This window comes from Genypterus blacodes, unplaced genomic scaffold (assembly GCF_046128005.1).
Source record: "Genypterus blacodes isolate CSIRO-AG114 ecotype Tasmania unplaced genomic scaffold, CSIRO-AGI_Gbla_v1 ptg000033l_1, whole genome shotgun sequence".
In the NCBI taxonomy this organism is placed as follows: Eukaryota; Metazoa; Chordata; class Actinopteri; order Ophidiiformes; family Ophidiidae; genus Genypterus; species Genypterus blacodes.
The window spans coordinates 1,001,066-1,015,433 of record NW_027466846.1 but is presented as its reverse complement, the minus strand read 5'-3'; the positions used below and the strand labels follow the sequence as shown (position 1 = coordinate 1,015,433).

General features: G+C 43.7%; 1 protein-coding gene across 2 annotated transcripts in view; it reads left to right on the top strand.

Moving 5' to 3' along the window:
- atrn (attractin) overlaps window positions 1–14,368 on the top strand; it is a 111,497-nt gene that overhangs the window by 37,793 nt on the left and 59,336 nt on the right. Inside the window, exons 16-24 of one of the 2 annotated variants that reach the window (XM_076146640.1) lie at window positions 770–989; window positions 2,529–2,714; window positions 3,705–3,950; window positions 5,717–5,854; window positions 7,094–7,187; window positions 7,801–7,853; window positions 9,049–9,143; window positions 10,204–10,282; window positions 10,626–10,780. In XM_076146640.1, the coding sequence (XP_076002755.1) occupies window positions 770–989; window positions 2,529–2,714; window positions 3,705–3,950; window positions 5,717–5,854; window positions 7,094–7,187; window positions 7,801–7,853; window positions 9,049–9,143; window positions 10,204–10,282; window positions 10,626–10,780 (1,266 nt within the window). Of the gene's footprint in view, window positions 1–769; window positions 990–2,528; window positions 2,715–3,704; window positions 3,951–5,716; window positions 5,855–7,093; window positions 7,188–7,800; window positions 7,854–9,048; window positions 9,144–10,203; window positions 10,283–10,622; window positions 10,781–14,368 lie in introns of both variants that reach the window. The other variant, XM_076146639.1, reaches the window with a different exon arrangement.

Below are 14,368 nucleotides of genomic sequence, written 5' to 3'. Positions count from 1 at the left end.
TGTCAATAAGAAGTAACAAATGAACCTCAGAAGATCCCAGAGCCCCCCAGAGCCAAAGACACCATGTTTAAGTTGCATGCTTGTTTGAACATCAGCCAATAAACCCAAAGTTCTTAAAAGCATATCCTCAATTTGAAATTCTCGACCTGACCTGTAGAATTGAGACATTTTCATGGACATTTGATCATTTTAGTTACGCACACAGTTTTTAGGTACTGTATCCCCTGGAAAGCTGTTGGTCTTCTCGCTGTCCACTTGAATAATGAGGCTGTGTCAGGTGTCTGGGCACACAGACTGAAACATTCGTTGGTGTTCCTGCACTGCAGTATCCACAGTTTGTTCGGTTTGACAGCTCCATCTACTCCCAGGAAGGATCAGTCAATCCTAGAGATGCAATTCAATCCCTTCGGAGCTGTAATTCCAGCCATGTCTGGGAGAGATTGGCTTCTCTTTGTTTACCTCCATGGTAACCGTAAGAGGATTGATGAGAGATTGGATGGAGAAAAGCTTGAGCTCACTGAAGTACAGTTGTTTTAACTGCTGATTAGACAGAATTTGTGTTGAAACAAGTGAAAAGTTGTTCTGTAAACGCATTTTTAGTATTTTCCCTGCAGCCAAGATCGTCTTATGATATTACTTCTTTCTCTCTTTTTTATCATTCGTCAGCTGTGGAGTAATTGCCTCACTTCTGTATGAAAATGTTCTGACTGTCCAACCATGAAGCACCACTCAAATTTGACAAGCCTTGATTTGTGTTCTGTGTTTGCAGTACAAAGCCACAGTGACGCCCTGGGTGGGGCTCAGGAAAATCAACGTGTCGTACTGGTGCTGGGAAGACATGTCCCCCTTCACCAACACCACCCTACAGTGGCTGCCTGCTGAGCCTAGTGACGCTGGGTTTTGTGGCTACCTGGCAGAGCCGGCATCCAGCGGACTCAGAGCCCAAAGCTGCATCAACCCCGTTAACGGCAGCCTATGTGAACGCCCAGGTCGGTTTCCAACACATGACAAAGGAGGATAAAACACTGACTGTACTGGATGTTGCATGCGAAGATAAAATCAAACATGCACGTCAAAAGCGCATCCAAATCAGTTAGCAATACTAACAAGTTCATATGGTGGAACCCAATGCTCACAGTGTTTTACAAACATGTATAAAGAAGGATCATTGGTTCCTCTGAGTCAGTAATGCCACGTAATCTGCAACACAGGCCGGCCATATTTCATTTAGAGCTTCATAACCAAAAGTACTTCAAAGTCAATTGGAAAAGAATCCGGAAACCATTGTAGTTCAACTCAAACCAGAGGGATGTACTCCTCCGGTGCGGATTGCAGTCGAATTTTGGATAAGCTGCAGCCTGTCGGAACTTTAAAAAGGAATCGTAAAGAGCCTCACAATATGCTGTTTGAAATGAAAATCTGAGTTTTAGCCTTTTGGCATCTTGGTGGTTTCGGAGCAGTGCTGGCAGCATTGAGGAGATGTTTCAGATATCCTGATATCCTGATGCACTCAAACTCACCAGCACACATAGCCACACAACGTGTCAACAACAGGAAAGTACACTGGCTTCATTTATCACTACTCAAAGCGAATTGTCATCTGAATAAAGTAACAGAATGCTAATGAGCTCCCTTGCTGTCCTCTATTTGAAGCATTTAAATTGGAAACATAACAGTTGGCTGTTTGACAGCTTTCCTCTGTGGTTTTAAGTAATTTCAGACTGCAGACATGACTGCTACCAGCTGCTTTCCAACAGTGTGACACACTGACACGAGTATTTAAACATCCCCTTTAAATGTTCACTTTTAGAAAGAGAGGAGGGAGCAGTGAGCAGGCAGTGACATCATGCTTATTGGACTCTTTTCAACCATAGAGCATTTGATTGCGACCCAATAACATTTTCCTTTATTAACAAATTACATGGTAATACTAGATTTTGGGGATGATACAGATCTCAATATGTTCACAAAAGGAAACATCAGATATGCTTGTTGAATAATTTGTTATTCCCTAAATTGGCTGTTAAAGAGTTTTGATAACTGCAGATTTTACAGTTTTAACAGTAAAGTTCAATAGCACCGATGACACTAATAATGGAAACAGTAAATATTGAAATCTGTAAATTCACTGGAGTCCCAGTCATTGAAAATGATATAAAATCAAAGATAAAAGGGAGAGATATACAACGTATAAGCATAAATCAGCAAAATGCAGCCTGTGAAATATTTACGTTGTGCAGTTTTCTTTTACACATCGGCTCACATGTATGTCACTACCAATGTAGAAATGTGATGTCAATATCTGGTGATATATTTATCATAATAAAGGTCCCATTCTCTTACTCTGCCATTAAATTGCTTATGAACTTGGCCCGTGTGCAGCTCTCATGAGACCAGATGTGAACCACTTGATACTCAAATCGCTCTTCTCACGCTACAATTTTGAAGTGAAGAAACTTATTATGGACTGCAGGAATATGTTCCAAAAGTACTCAAAACAGCTCTCTCTGCTTAAACCCTTTCCTCAGCCAATCACAGCGCCAAGCAGTGCCGGACCCCCTGTGCCATGCGGACCACCTGCAGCGAGTGCACCAGCAGCAGCTCCGAGTGCATGTGGTGCAGCAACATGAAGCAATGCGTGGACTCCAACGCCTACGTGGCCTCCTTCCCGTTCGGACAGTGCATGGAGTGGTACACCATGAACACCTGCCCACGTAAGGCACCCGATGCTCTTCTTTCTCCTCTCATTTGGGATGTGACACATTTACCACAGCCCGTTTGAACAAGAAAGTTTAAAATCAGGAAAGTTTATAAGGAGAGCAAGATTTAGAACATAGGGATGAGTCCGTGGCAGATGTTTGAAGTTAGTATCTGCTGGGAATTTGTATTGACTTATAACGTGATGAACATCCGCACAATTAAATGCAAAACTAACAGTGCTGTGTGTCAGAGCAGTTTGACAGATGCTTTGATTTAAAGTGAGTGGTAGAGGAAGTAGTACAAACAAGGAGATCATTTAAGCCTTCATTTGTTTCGGGAGACTAGATTTAGGATTCTATTTTTTTAGAATAGGTACAGGTTGGACAGAAGAGGTATTCTGAAGCTAAAGTTAAGCCAGTTTGCTGAAAACAACACTTTTAATAGTAGATAAAAAAACAAATTATAGATAATATAATAATTACCTTATCTGAACACAGTTTGCAATCTTCATCAGGCTTAAAAACCTCTTGATTATTTGGCGCAGGTCCAAACTTAACATTAATGTCTCACATACAGAACGTCTCTAATTGGCTTAACCTTCGCTTAAACAGTGAAGGTTAAGCCAAGTTAAAGTGTGGCTCAGAGAAAAGCTCCTGCAGGAGAGCAGACGGCGATTAATAATCCAGTTTAATACTTTGGTCACTTCCTCTCTGGCTGGTACTTTGTTTACTTATGGTTCAACAGAGGGCAATTCTCATTTATTTAACATCGCAGGCCAATTAAGTCCGAATGGTGGGCGAGGAAATCCCCAAACGGGCGAGAGAGAGAGAAATAAAAGGTCAGACAATATCAGTAGAGAGCAGGTAGACAGGGTGACTTAACACTTATTTACCCTCTCATCACATACTGTACCATGTGTGGAGACAAAAAGCAGTCTGGCCCGTTAAACCAGCCAGCGTCCGAGATTCGATCAGTATGTAACTGCTGCCGCGCCTTCGTTGCAGCGGAGAACTGTTCGGGCTACAGGACTTGCGGCCAGTGCCTGGATCAGCCGGGCTGCGGGTGGTGCACCGACCCCAGCAACACGGGGAAGGGCCAGTGCATCGAGGGCTCGTACCGCGGGCCCTTTCAGACCTCCGTCCCGGCCCCGTCCACCCTGCCCGGCCTGCCCTCCAGCTCCCAGCCGGCCCTCAACGTCAGCATGTGCCCCAGCGAAGCCAAATACAACTGGTCCTTCATCCACTGCCCAGGTAGGCGGCAACTGACTGTGAATGGATTTGTAGTGGATCATTGCATTGAAGTTTGATGCACTTTTCAGCTTAAATGATTAGAAATGTTTACCCTGCCATAATCTGACACAAACAGCAGTACCAGGCAAAGTCCCGGAGCCACTCGGCCTCATCAGTTATGTACAGTTGATCCGCATAAATATTTAAGTAGAGCCTGACAGATGCACAGTTTTAGAAGTTGATGCCAGAGAGAGTAAAAGTGATATATTGGACAATATTTGTTTTGCTTATATAAAGACACAACTTTGGGGTAAGATCTTTTTTTATTTATAGCAAAAGTCAAAGCCCAAGGTTTGTATTTTGGCACCCACTGGTTTGGACACGAGTCCTCCTAAGTTTTGTGTGTTGTCATGTTTCAAGATAACAGTGGGCTGATTTGATGTTGAAGTTTCGATCTAAGTTCATTATAACACCACAATTTCTGGCTTAGATTTTTTCTTTTGAAAGACAGGAGTCAAGGTGACAGCTGACTTTTAGCCTGTCTTCGTTTTTTATCGAAAATAATAAGCCCAGTTTTGCCCTTTTTTATATTTTCTTTGACTTGCTCAGTGCACTGGCGCAGCAAATCTAAAGAATGATAGTGATTTGGTGACGAAGCTATAAAGAGTCATTGCTAATGAATATCATTTAGAACATAAGAGCAGTTTGGGTGTTAAAGGGTTGAAATCCCGATTGGAAGTTGTCATAGCAACCTGTTGCGGCAGAGAAGTAATCAAGTTGCAGGTGATGGCTTAAGTGGTCTCACCGTTTCCTCAAGAGTTTTTAGTCCATGGCATTTAATCGTATTATCCTTGCAACATTATGTTTCTATAAAACAAGCATTTTTGTTTGGAACGGAAGAATCCATGTCTTGTCTAATGTGTTCAATTTTGTCTGTGAAAAGTGATGAATCATCTCGTTGCATTTATGGGTGGATAAGAGTTGAGTTGGTGGTTTTTGTGTCGGGGGGATTGCTTTCTGCCTGGCAATCGTTGCAAATAAGGGTTGTGTATTGTTCATGTTGTTACTGATATTGGAGAAAAAAGGATTCTTGAGCAGTCTAAATTGTTGACACAGAGGCTCTTTGTATACGTGAGGATGAACATGGAGTGGCGTTCAGCTTTACAGCATTCGCTTTTCTGGATATTAACAGAAGCGGAAGCATTTCTCTATTTTTCTTACCGGACAATGTTTTAACCTTAGACGGTATGATGACTTAACGTTCACAGTTTAAAAATGAAAGTTGTCTTCAAGGTCACGAGCAGAAAAATGGTCAGATAAGAAAGGATTACAGAAACATTGGAGGTCTGAAGTGTGTCCATGGCCCTTTCACATTCTGAGACAGTTGAAATGTGTCCAAAATAGAGTTCTTTAGCATACCACTATTATCCAAATCGTCAATATGACTTAAATTCAGTTATAATGAGACAGTCAAAGTTAGTGGAAATATTAGACACTAGTTTTGTAAAGTCATCAAAGAAGTTGGGAGCATATTTTGGTGGCCTGTAAATAATTAATAGCAGAACTCAACGGGAACATTTCAAAAACAGCAGAAAGATGGAAAATCACCAAATGATGTCTGTTTGCCCTGAAATACAGAATTGTTAGAACTCCTACTCCTTTTTTATTTAGTTCTACAGATCTACAGAGAGAGCTTTTCCAATAAGAAGAGTTGGACAGAGACTGACTTAAAAACAAAATGTTCAAGACTTCTAACCAGTATCCATGTGTTGTTTCCCCTCTGTCAGCTTGCCAGTGTAATGGTCACAGCCAGTGCGTCAACGAGAGCGTGTGCGAGAAATGCGAGGATCTGACGACGGGACGACACTGTGAGAGCTGCATCTCAGGCTTCTACGGAGACCCGACCAACGGGGGCAGCTGCCAGCGTGAGTCACCCCTGCGTCGCCGCTTCACCCAGTCTGTCACTCAGGGGAGGGTATAGGAGGGTAATGAGGAAGCAGCCGTTCTGCAGTATAGACCCTTAAGAACGGTCTTCGCTCTTTGGTCGTCACCAGTGAGCCATGTAAAGTAGGGAAGGCACGGTTCTACTCAGGGACTCTGAATAAAGAACACCCAAAGAGATCACCGCCACTCGATCCAAGCCCTCGTTCTGCACTGGAGGTTGTGTTCTGAAGCATATTGAGGCCTTCAGTCTGCATGTAGCTTCATTCAACACTCCCCCCTTGTTTTACAGTTTGGTTTTCCTCATTCCTGCAGTACAGCAAAGAGCTCCCCTGGGTTATTAAACAGCCACTCGGCTGTTCAACCAATGTCACCGCCCGTCAATCAGACAACAAATCCATTGCTCATTCTTGCAGCAGCCTAATTTGACTTCTCAATATAATACAAGCGCAGTATGTGTTTTAGTAGCTGTAAATCCAGGTGTCCCTCTGCAAACATGAATGATTTACTCTGTGCTACAGCAGTGACAGGTTATCAATATATTTGCCTCTGTACATATCTTCATCCTGTCAGTAATGACGCGTTCATTCTCCACATTTCTTCCCATCGACTACTCCCTCAAGGATCGGACATGGGCTTCACTTTACAGCTCATCATGACATTTGGTTTGTCAATACGGCTCATTATGTGCATAACCAGACCACGAGTTGTTGGGACGTAATGGGAAAGTGCACAATCAATACAAATAATCAAACAAATGCACAGAAAAATGAAGATAGAACTGGTGATGCGCCTCGCCGTTCCACCACCTGCCCTCATTGCTTCGCCCGATGTCTGCAGATTTTGCCGTTGCAGTTCATATTTGCCAGTCACTTAACTTAATTTATTTGCACAGCGGTTGTAGCCAAATGCTAAGTGATGTAACGATGATAAACTGCATAGATGAAATTGTAGACGAGGGGAAGTAAACATGTCAACATACTAAACAAAATGGACATTTTAATGCATCATTCTCAGCTAACAGACTGATTGAAAGCTCTTAAAATGTCTTTGAATTTGAAATACAGGATATCATACTACGAAAATGCCCGAGTGTAATTATTGAGGAGAATGCACAATTTTACGAGTGACTTTAGAAATAGAATAAGCATTCAAACATTTTCTCCTCCTTTTCTGACGCACATTTAATAAATGAATTCTCAATTGTGGTTTGTTTACTCCAGCTTGCAAGTGTAACGGCCACGCCAGCATGTGCAACCCCAACAATGGCAAGTGTTTCTGCACCACCAAGGGCATCAAAGGAGACCGCTGCCACCTGTAAGTGTCACAGGAGTCACACGTTTACACCCACACATCTCGCTGCCCTTTTACACTCCACTATCTCTGGCTTGTCTATCTCGCATGTGCGATGAAAACAAATTTTTTGACGCATTACCGCCAAAACTGGGTAGGAGTACGGAGTCATATTGATCAAAGCTGTTAAATAGATGATTGTTATATTGACTAATCTTGACAGCCCTTTTATTGTACTTGCTTGTTTGTGTGTAACCTTATTCTAAGAACTTTCACAGTCTGTGTTACTTGTCCTCCCGCTTTGATTTCATGATTTCAGCGCAAAACCCATTTGAAACTTGTAATAACGGGACGAAAACATCACTGTTATCACTCTGAAAACTGAAAAAAGTAGTTTTTGAGGAAGTCTGTCAGCCGCTGGTCTTTTCATTCTTCTGTCTCTATTCTTTTTGCTTTTGGTGCCTCTGACTTTACCTGGCTGAAGGTCAAGGCACTGTGTGATTTCTCAGCTTTGGTTTTATTGGCAATTAAAGTGTCCCAATTCACCTTTCCTTGTCACTTCGGTCTCCCATTTTTTTCCCTTTTATGTCTTTACCCCTTTTGCACTGTTTTCATCATTTGTTCTCCTGTCTTTCAGGTGTGAAGTGGAGAACCGTTACCAAGGCAACCCCCTCAAAGGAACATGCTACTGTAAGTGGAATTACCAATTACCAACATCAGTGAATTTGGGGAGAAATCACACTAAGGAAATTCTGAAGCCAGGCTCTTTTTTTCTCGTTTTGGTCAACGGCAAGACAGTTACAGGACTCTTAAATCAAAGTTACTCAAGTCGTTTGATGGTTTATGCCTTAACGGGCAGAGGAGAAGCGGCTTCTGTAAACCTGCAGGATTCGCAGGAGGGATGAATCGTAAGCGAGACACAGATGAAAACGGATCGCAGACGAAGCTTGGAGGCGCAGTAATTGTCTTATCCTCGCGGTGATGAAGGTCATCTCGTCAGGGACGGTTTGCAGCACTGAGCTCTTTAAGTTCACTGCGCCAATATTGAATCTGGTGTCTCTATTCGCATTTTTAACTCCGCTGTTCATTTGGAGAATATAATAACGTAGGTAAGAAATCTGCCAAAACCATGGAATCAAATTCACTTTGTACTTCTTAATCCCCAAACATTCTGCAGTAGTTTGTAGTCTCAGCATGACGTCAAAATAAGGATTATTTGACTAAAGCCCTGTTTGTATGGGATTAGATCACAAAATCAATCTGCAACTACTAACTGTATGACACATGATCAACATGTCAATTTCCACCGGCTTAGTATTTTATGTCATTTTTGCTTTCCCTTTTGTGGAAGGGTGTGAAGTGAAGGACGGGGTTAAACTGACACCGGCAGTGATTACATTACCCCACCTTCCCATGCGAGGCTGAGCCAGTCTAAATAGGGGCAAAGTCATTCTGTTGATATGCTGCTGCTATATTCAGAGTTTTCTTTGTACTCTGACAAAGGCAGAAATGTGATTGTAGCACTGTAAGATTGATGGACTAAAGCATATACTCATATATATTCAGTCTATGTGAATATAACTCTGCCCATATGCACATAGAATACAATATACAAGTGACTGAACTTGTGCAGTGTTCCATCTGTTCGAAAGACTCCACAGACCTTTTTGATCTTCGGTTGTGTCGTAGATTATACCAGACTCGCCCTCCTGACTCTAATTCCGTTTCTATTCACGAAGATCTGCCGAAAATTGAAATGGAGAATGGAAATCTCAGTAATCTCCTTTTGTGAAAACATGCTCTTGTGTGACTTTCAAGCAAGACTGAGCTTTTCCTTCTTGCGTCTTGCTTCCCCCCTTTTTAATTCTCCTGCTCATCACTCCAGACATGCTTCTCATCGACTACCAGTTCACCTTCAGCCTGTCGCAGGAGGACGACCGCTACTACACCGCCATCAACTTTGTGGCCACACCGGAGGAGGTACGTAAGCTGGCGGCGGACGCCCTGCCATCACAGCAGCTGCCTAGCTTTTATTAAGATTAAAGAGAGTGAAGTCAGCATGAGACAATGGTGAGGATTTGAAGTCCCCCCCCATGGGTTATTCATTAAATCAGGATGTCACCAATTGACACAGGCAGACATTAAAGACCGTCGGTGTGCAGACAGCTACAAGCACACCGGGTAAACAAACACCTGTCCAGTCTTCTTAAAGCGCCGGACACATCTGGTGATGAAACTGAAACATGATACCAGGTGGCATTTTTCCATGACAAAGCCGTGACCAAAAGACAAAGGCAGGAACAAGATCCATTACATTACAGCCGCACATCATTGTTGAACATCTGATTTGAAGGAGTATGGAGACGGTCGCCTTTTGTTTAAACCCCACAACCTTATTACTGAAAGGCAGCAGCACTTGCGTCACCGTGCTGACTGAAAGGAGGAAATGACTAATACCAACAAAAGGGCTTTATTTTTCCTGACAACCATAGAAACAAATTGTATCTATCTATTCATAGTCTGTTAGAAAAATCTGCCAATTTTTTTTTCCCATGTTAATGAATCATAAAAACAGTTCCAACCCAGTTTGATCAAAATCAGTGTTCTTTTAGAAATCCTACGATAAACAAATCGCACACAACATCTCCAGATTATGTGTAGTTCTATGTATCAATTGACTTACTTGCTTATCATTGTTTAGCCAGATAAATCAAATTATTCTGCTCTGTCTTTTTTAAAAAACGTTCCGATGCGAGGAGCTGACAGCTGAGTAAAATTGTTTAACGCTGTGGCTGTGGCGTCTTCATAGATGACTTCACAGATACGAGGAGACCAGACAGAGGAGACGTTTGATGCAGTTACTGATTATGAAATGTATTATAGTAACGGATTTTAGAGGATTGTAAAGCCTTGGTGCACTGCAGGGTAAAACAGCATCTTCAGGCTTTTCCATGGTTCGTTAATTGTCCAGGTCGGATCTCAATGCTGACAGAAATTCCGATGATGAAGGTAACTTTATGTTTTCTGTTTCCCTCCTCAGCCGAACCGAGATCTTGACATGTTCATAAATGCATCGAAGAACTTCAACCTGAACATAACCTGGGCCACAAGCTTCACTGGTAGGTCTCATCACACACTTTTGACTCATGTAGACATGTGATGGGATCAGGAATACTTCTGGCGTGCACGTTTATCGACTTGATTACATGTTTGTTGTCATTGAGAACCTCTGAATGTCTTCATTTCCTGTAATTCAATTGATGGTAAATACCTTTTGGTGTATAAAAGACCGTTGATAGATCTAAGTATAAATCGCAAGGGTCAAACTAGTGAGAACTTTTATTATCAGTAGATTGACATGTGTGGAACTGTTGCCGTGTTTGTGATTTGCCTTTCCTCCCTCCTTGTTTCCTAATCCTCTCTTCTCGCCTGTTACGCTTCCTCCTGTCATTCATTCAGCAGGGACTCAGACTGGCGAGGAGATCCCCATCGTCTCTCGCAGTAACATCAAGGAGTTCAAAGACAGCTTCTCCAACGAGAACTACGATTTCCGCAACAACCCTAACATCACCTTCTTTGTTTACGTCAGCAACTTCACATGGCCCATTAAGATTCAGGTAAGTTTTGTCTGGATAAACACTGTCTAGCTCCTCTAATGTACCCACGGCGAAAACTAATTACAGCAGCATGTCACAGTACAACAACGTAAAGATACAATCCAACAATAACAGTGGACCACAAGAAAAGTATGACATGATTAAAAACATGCAAACAGCAGCACCAACTTGTACATCAAAAACCTTTTTGCTCTTTTCGAAAGCCTGATTCACTCAAGCTCTACTGAGACAGGCCAAGCTGTCCTAAATATTCTGTGCTGCTTCTTAGAGTCATCATGCCCGCATATATAATGTGTAGCATATAATGACTGTGGAGGCATTTGGGTCTCGGTACTCACTGGGACTCGTCACACTGCAAATGCATGTGCACTCTGAATAAAAGCATTCGTAAAATGACACATCTGGTCGGGTAACGGGCTTTCATGCGCCGCACAGTTTCCCTCCAGACGGCTTGTGTGTATCTCGCTGCAGCAGTTCAAGGTTACTGGACTTGCTTTTCAGTCTTTTCCGACATTTCACCGCTCATACACGCGTTCACTCACCACGTCTGTAGGCCTTTAAATGAAAACGATTGAAATAAATAAACACCTCCATCGCATTTTGGCAATTCCAGTTCAGTAACTCTGTAAGCCTTTTTTTCTACACTCTATGTTGGCTGGTAAAAAGGTGAAATTGAATGGTAAATGTTGGCATTCAGCCATCGCTGTGGTCAGCGGGCCAGGAGAACATTTCCTGCCATGAGCAACAGCCGTTCTCCAGTGTTGATGTGGCTCAGACGGAGCCAGTGAATGGAGCTCTGTTGCCTGCTCGCTGGGTCTTGTATGTTTACGCAGCCAAGCCACCGCTGCTGCTGCTGCACGCGGGGGAAGCCTCTGCCATGTGGAGCACTGAGGAGAGCAGGCTGTGTCCCTCCACAGTGCCCCTCCTGTAAGTCAGTGCACCACTGTATATTTAGAACCTCTAACAGCTTTAAGACGCTCCTTCAGTTCGTCTCCAACCTGACAGACTGTCGTTACATTACACATCACAAATAGCTGTATGGCGTAATGCTATCCATCTGTTGGTGTCTGAGTATGTCTTGGCAGATCTCTGCGCTTCATGAGCACAAATGAAATGAAACTGCATTTTCTTTCATATATGTCAGCATAAAAGAGTTCTACATGGGAATCAGTAAGATTCTACTGTGGCATAACTTCTGTCTCTGCTACTGTGGAGGAAGTAGCACACAGCTTCATAAGGGTCCAATCTAGGGGCTGGTAAGGGAATGCCAAATATCTATAAAATGCTCCTATTTACCAAGAAAGTGTTGCCAGTGACCCGGTTTGGATGTAAACTTCCTAAAATCGCCAGCGTGCAGCATTTTAATTACCCCTAGTTGCATTGTTTGTCCGTGTTCACACTCATTAACTTGGTTATTGTAAGAAGCTGGATTCCTCCACAGGTCGGATTTGGCCGTCTGCACATGCACATTTTGTATCATGACGAATCATTAGAATATAAGAATGCATTGCCAGGATTGGTCACTGCTGCTTTGGGACAGTAAGGCACATTGGTTCTGGCTCGGCCTTGCCTGTCTGCGTGCCTCCCCGATCAGTTCTGGAAGTGATTTAACTGGCCGTCCTAAGTTCCTTCCCCTTGCCCTCCTCCTGACGGGGGTGGGGGAGAAAAAAAATCTTCCCTCTCGCCTGCCTCCATCTTCCATGCGATGCCTCATGAGTCTTTAATTCTGCTCAAACCTCACAACTCCTGTCCCTGCCAGCCGGCCCGAAAGATTCTGCTTCAGCACAGCACAGCAAAGCGTTGGAAGCTAAGCTGAGACAGTCTTGGTTTGCACAGGCACCTCTGGGTCCACCTCACCTTTCAGCCACCGTGTCTTGCTGGGGTGGGATCATGTAGGAGTTCAGCCCCGTCCGTCCTTGAATCCATAGCACGCAGACCTGCTAGCCAATCAATGTACTTTCTTGTGCTAATGGAGATTTGCCTTCATCACAGAGGTAACATTTTCCACTTGTTCCTCTCCTCTTCTCGCCACCGCCACTGCGTCTAACCCATTTCTTAGTACGCCTCTTTATTCTTTCCTTTGCTCACCGTCCTTGCCTGCAGTGTTCTGTTGGCTGTGGACTTTAGAAAGAGCACAATGTGTATAGGTGTAAAGGTGTATGTGTGTTTCTGTGTGCGATCGTAGGCGTTTGGACCGCCACTGTTGGCAGGCAGAAATTGAAGTGTTGGGAAACGGTTCATAAACAGCAGAGAACGAGCAAGGGCAAAGAGGAATGTTTAGTTGAAACACATGCTGCATTGAGAGCTGGCTGTATGCAAGTAAAGCTGTCTCCCTCAGCAACCATGCACGACTTTCTAGCTCTCTCTCTCTCTCTCTCTCTCTCCCCTTCCTCGCTCATCAGTGCACCGCCAGTTGTCTCTTTTTTTTCTCTCACGTGTTCAGAAGTCCTGAACCACCTTCTTGCAAACTGCTCAGCGTGGCTACTGATCGTTTAATTGCGCATGGGAATCGCACTTTTTGCAGAGGCGGGAGAACGCACAAGCTTGTTTCGTCACCTTTCCGATCCATAGCATTAAGTCTGCGCCACAGGTTATCACCCGAGCAATTGGAGGGTTCAGCCCCCCTTGCTCCTCTTGGAACGTACGCAATATTCCACATAATGTGCATCAAATATCGCATGTATTTGTCAAACACGCAGTCACTGGAGTGTGAGGAAAAACCCCTTTCGCGTTATCATTCTAACACACAAAAGCGAGAGCTGTTAGAGGCGTCAAAGTGAAAGCATCATGGAGCGGCCCTGATAATCAAAGTGGAATCAATTGCGTTGAGATTAGTCGGCGAGCTCTGCCCCCCTCTCGCTTCCCTTTTTCCTCTCCTGATGAAGAATAGATCGGAATTTAATGATGTTTGTAACGAAATGTTAATCCCAGACTAATTACATTAAAGAGCTGTGATCTCCTGTTCTGTGCCTTGGTGAACATGTCGTGATGTAGTAGAGATTAGAACAGCCGCCAGTTTAATGGCCCTCTATGGAGCAGCAGCTGCAGCTATCAGCCGGTTGGGCCGCTCGGCGAATCTGGACTCGTGTTGTGTTTATTTGGGCCACGCATGGCTTCACGATGGCTGCTTCATAATACTGGGCGCCAGCATGTTCCAAAACGCTTTCGTAAATCAGCGAGGACGGGAGGAAGAGGACGTGGACAGCGCCTACAAAAACAAAACATTTTGTGACAACTGACCGAAATATAAACATAGAAGAAAAGGCACGAATGAGGTGATGATGGTCGTCCATTATTACACAGAGGGAGGAAACCTAGTTGCCGCTGGAAATGATCTGCATCTGCTTGTGTGTGCAGGACAACCTCAGCACTGTGGTACCTCACACACTCTCCATCTTGACTATATTAGATCCAAACCCTCCCCCCCTCTCCCTTCTGTCTTATTGCACCTGTTGAGCAGACCTGTTCCCTCCCCTGCTCTTGTGCCGATAGAGACGCTTCTTTATAAGCTCCGCCGTAGTTGAGGCAGCTGTCAGAAGCCATTTAAAGGCAGGGTTCCTTCCAGTCCTAATGTCCGACGGCAGTTTG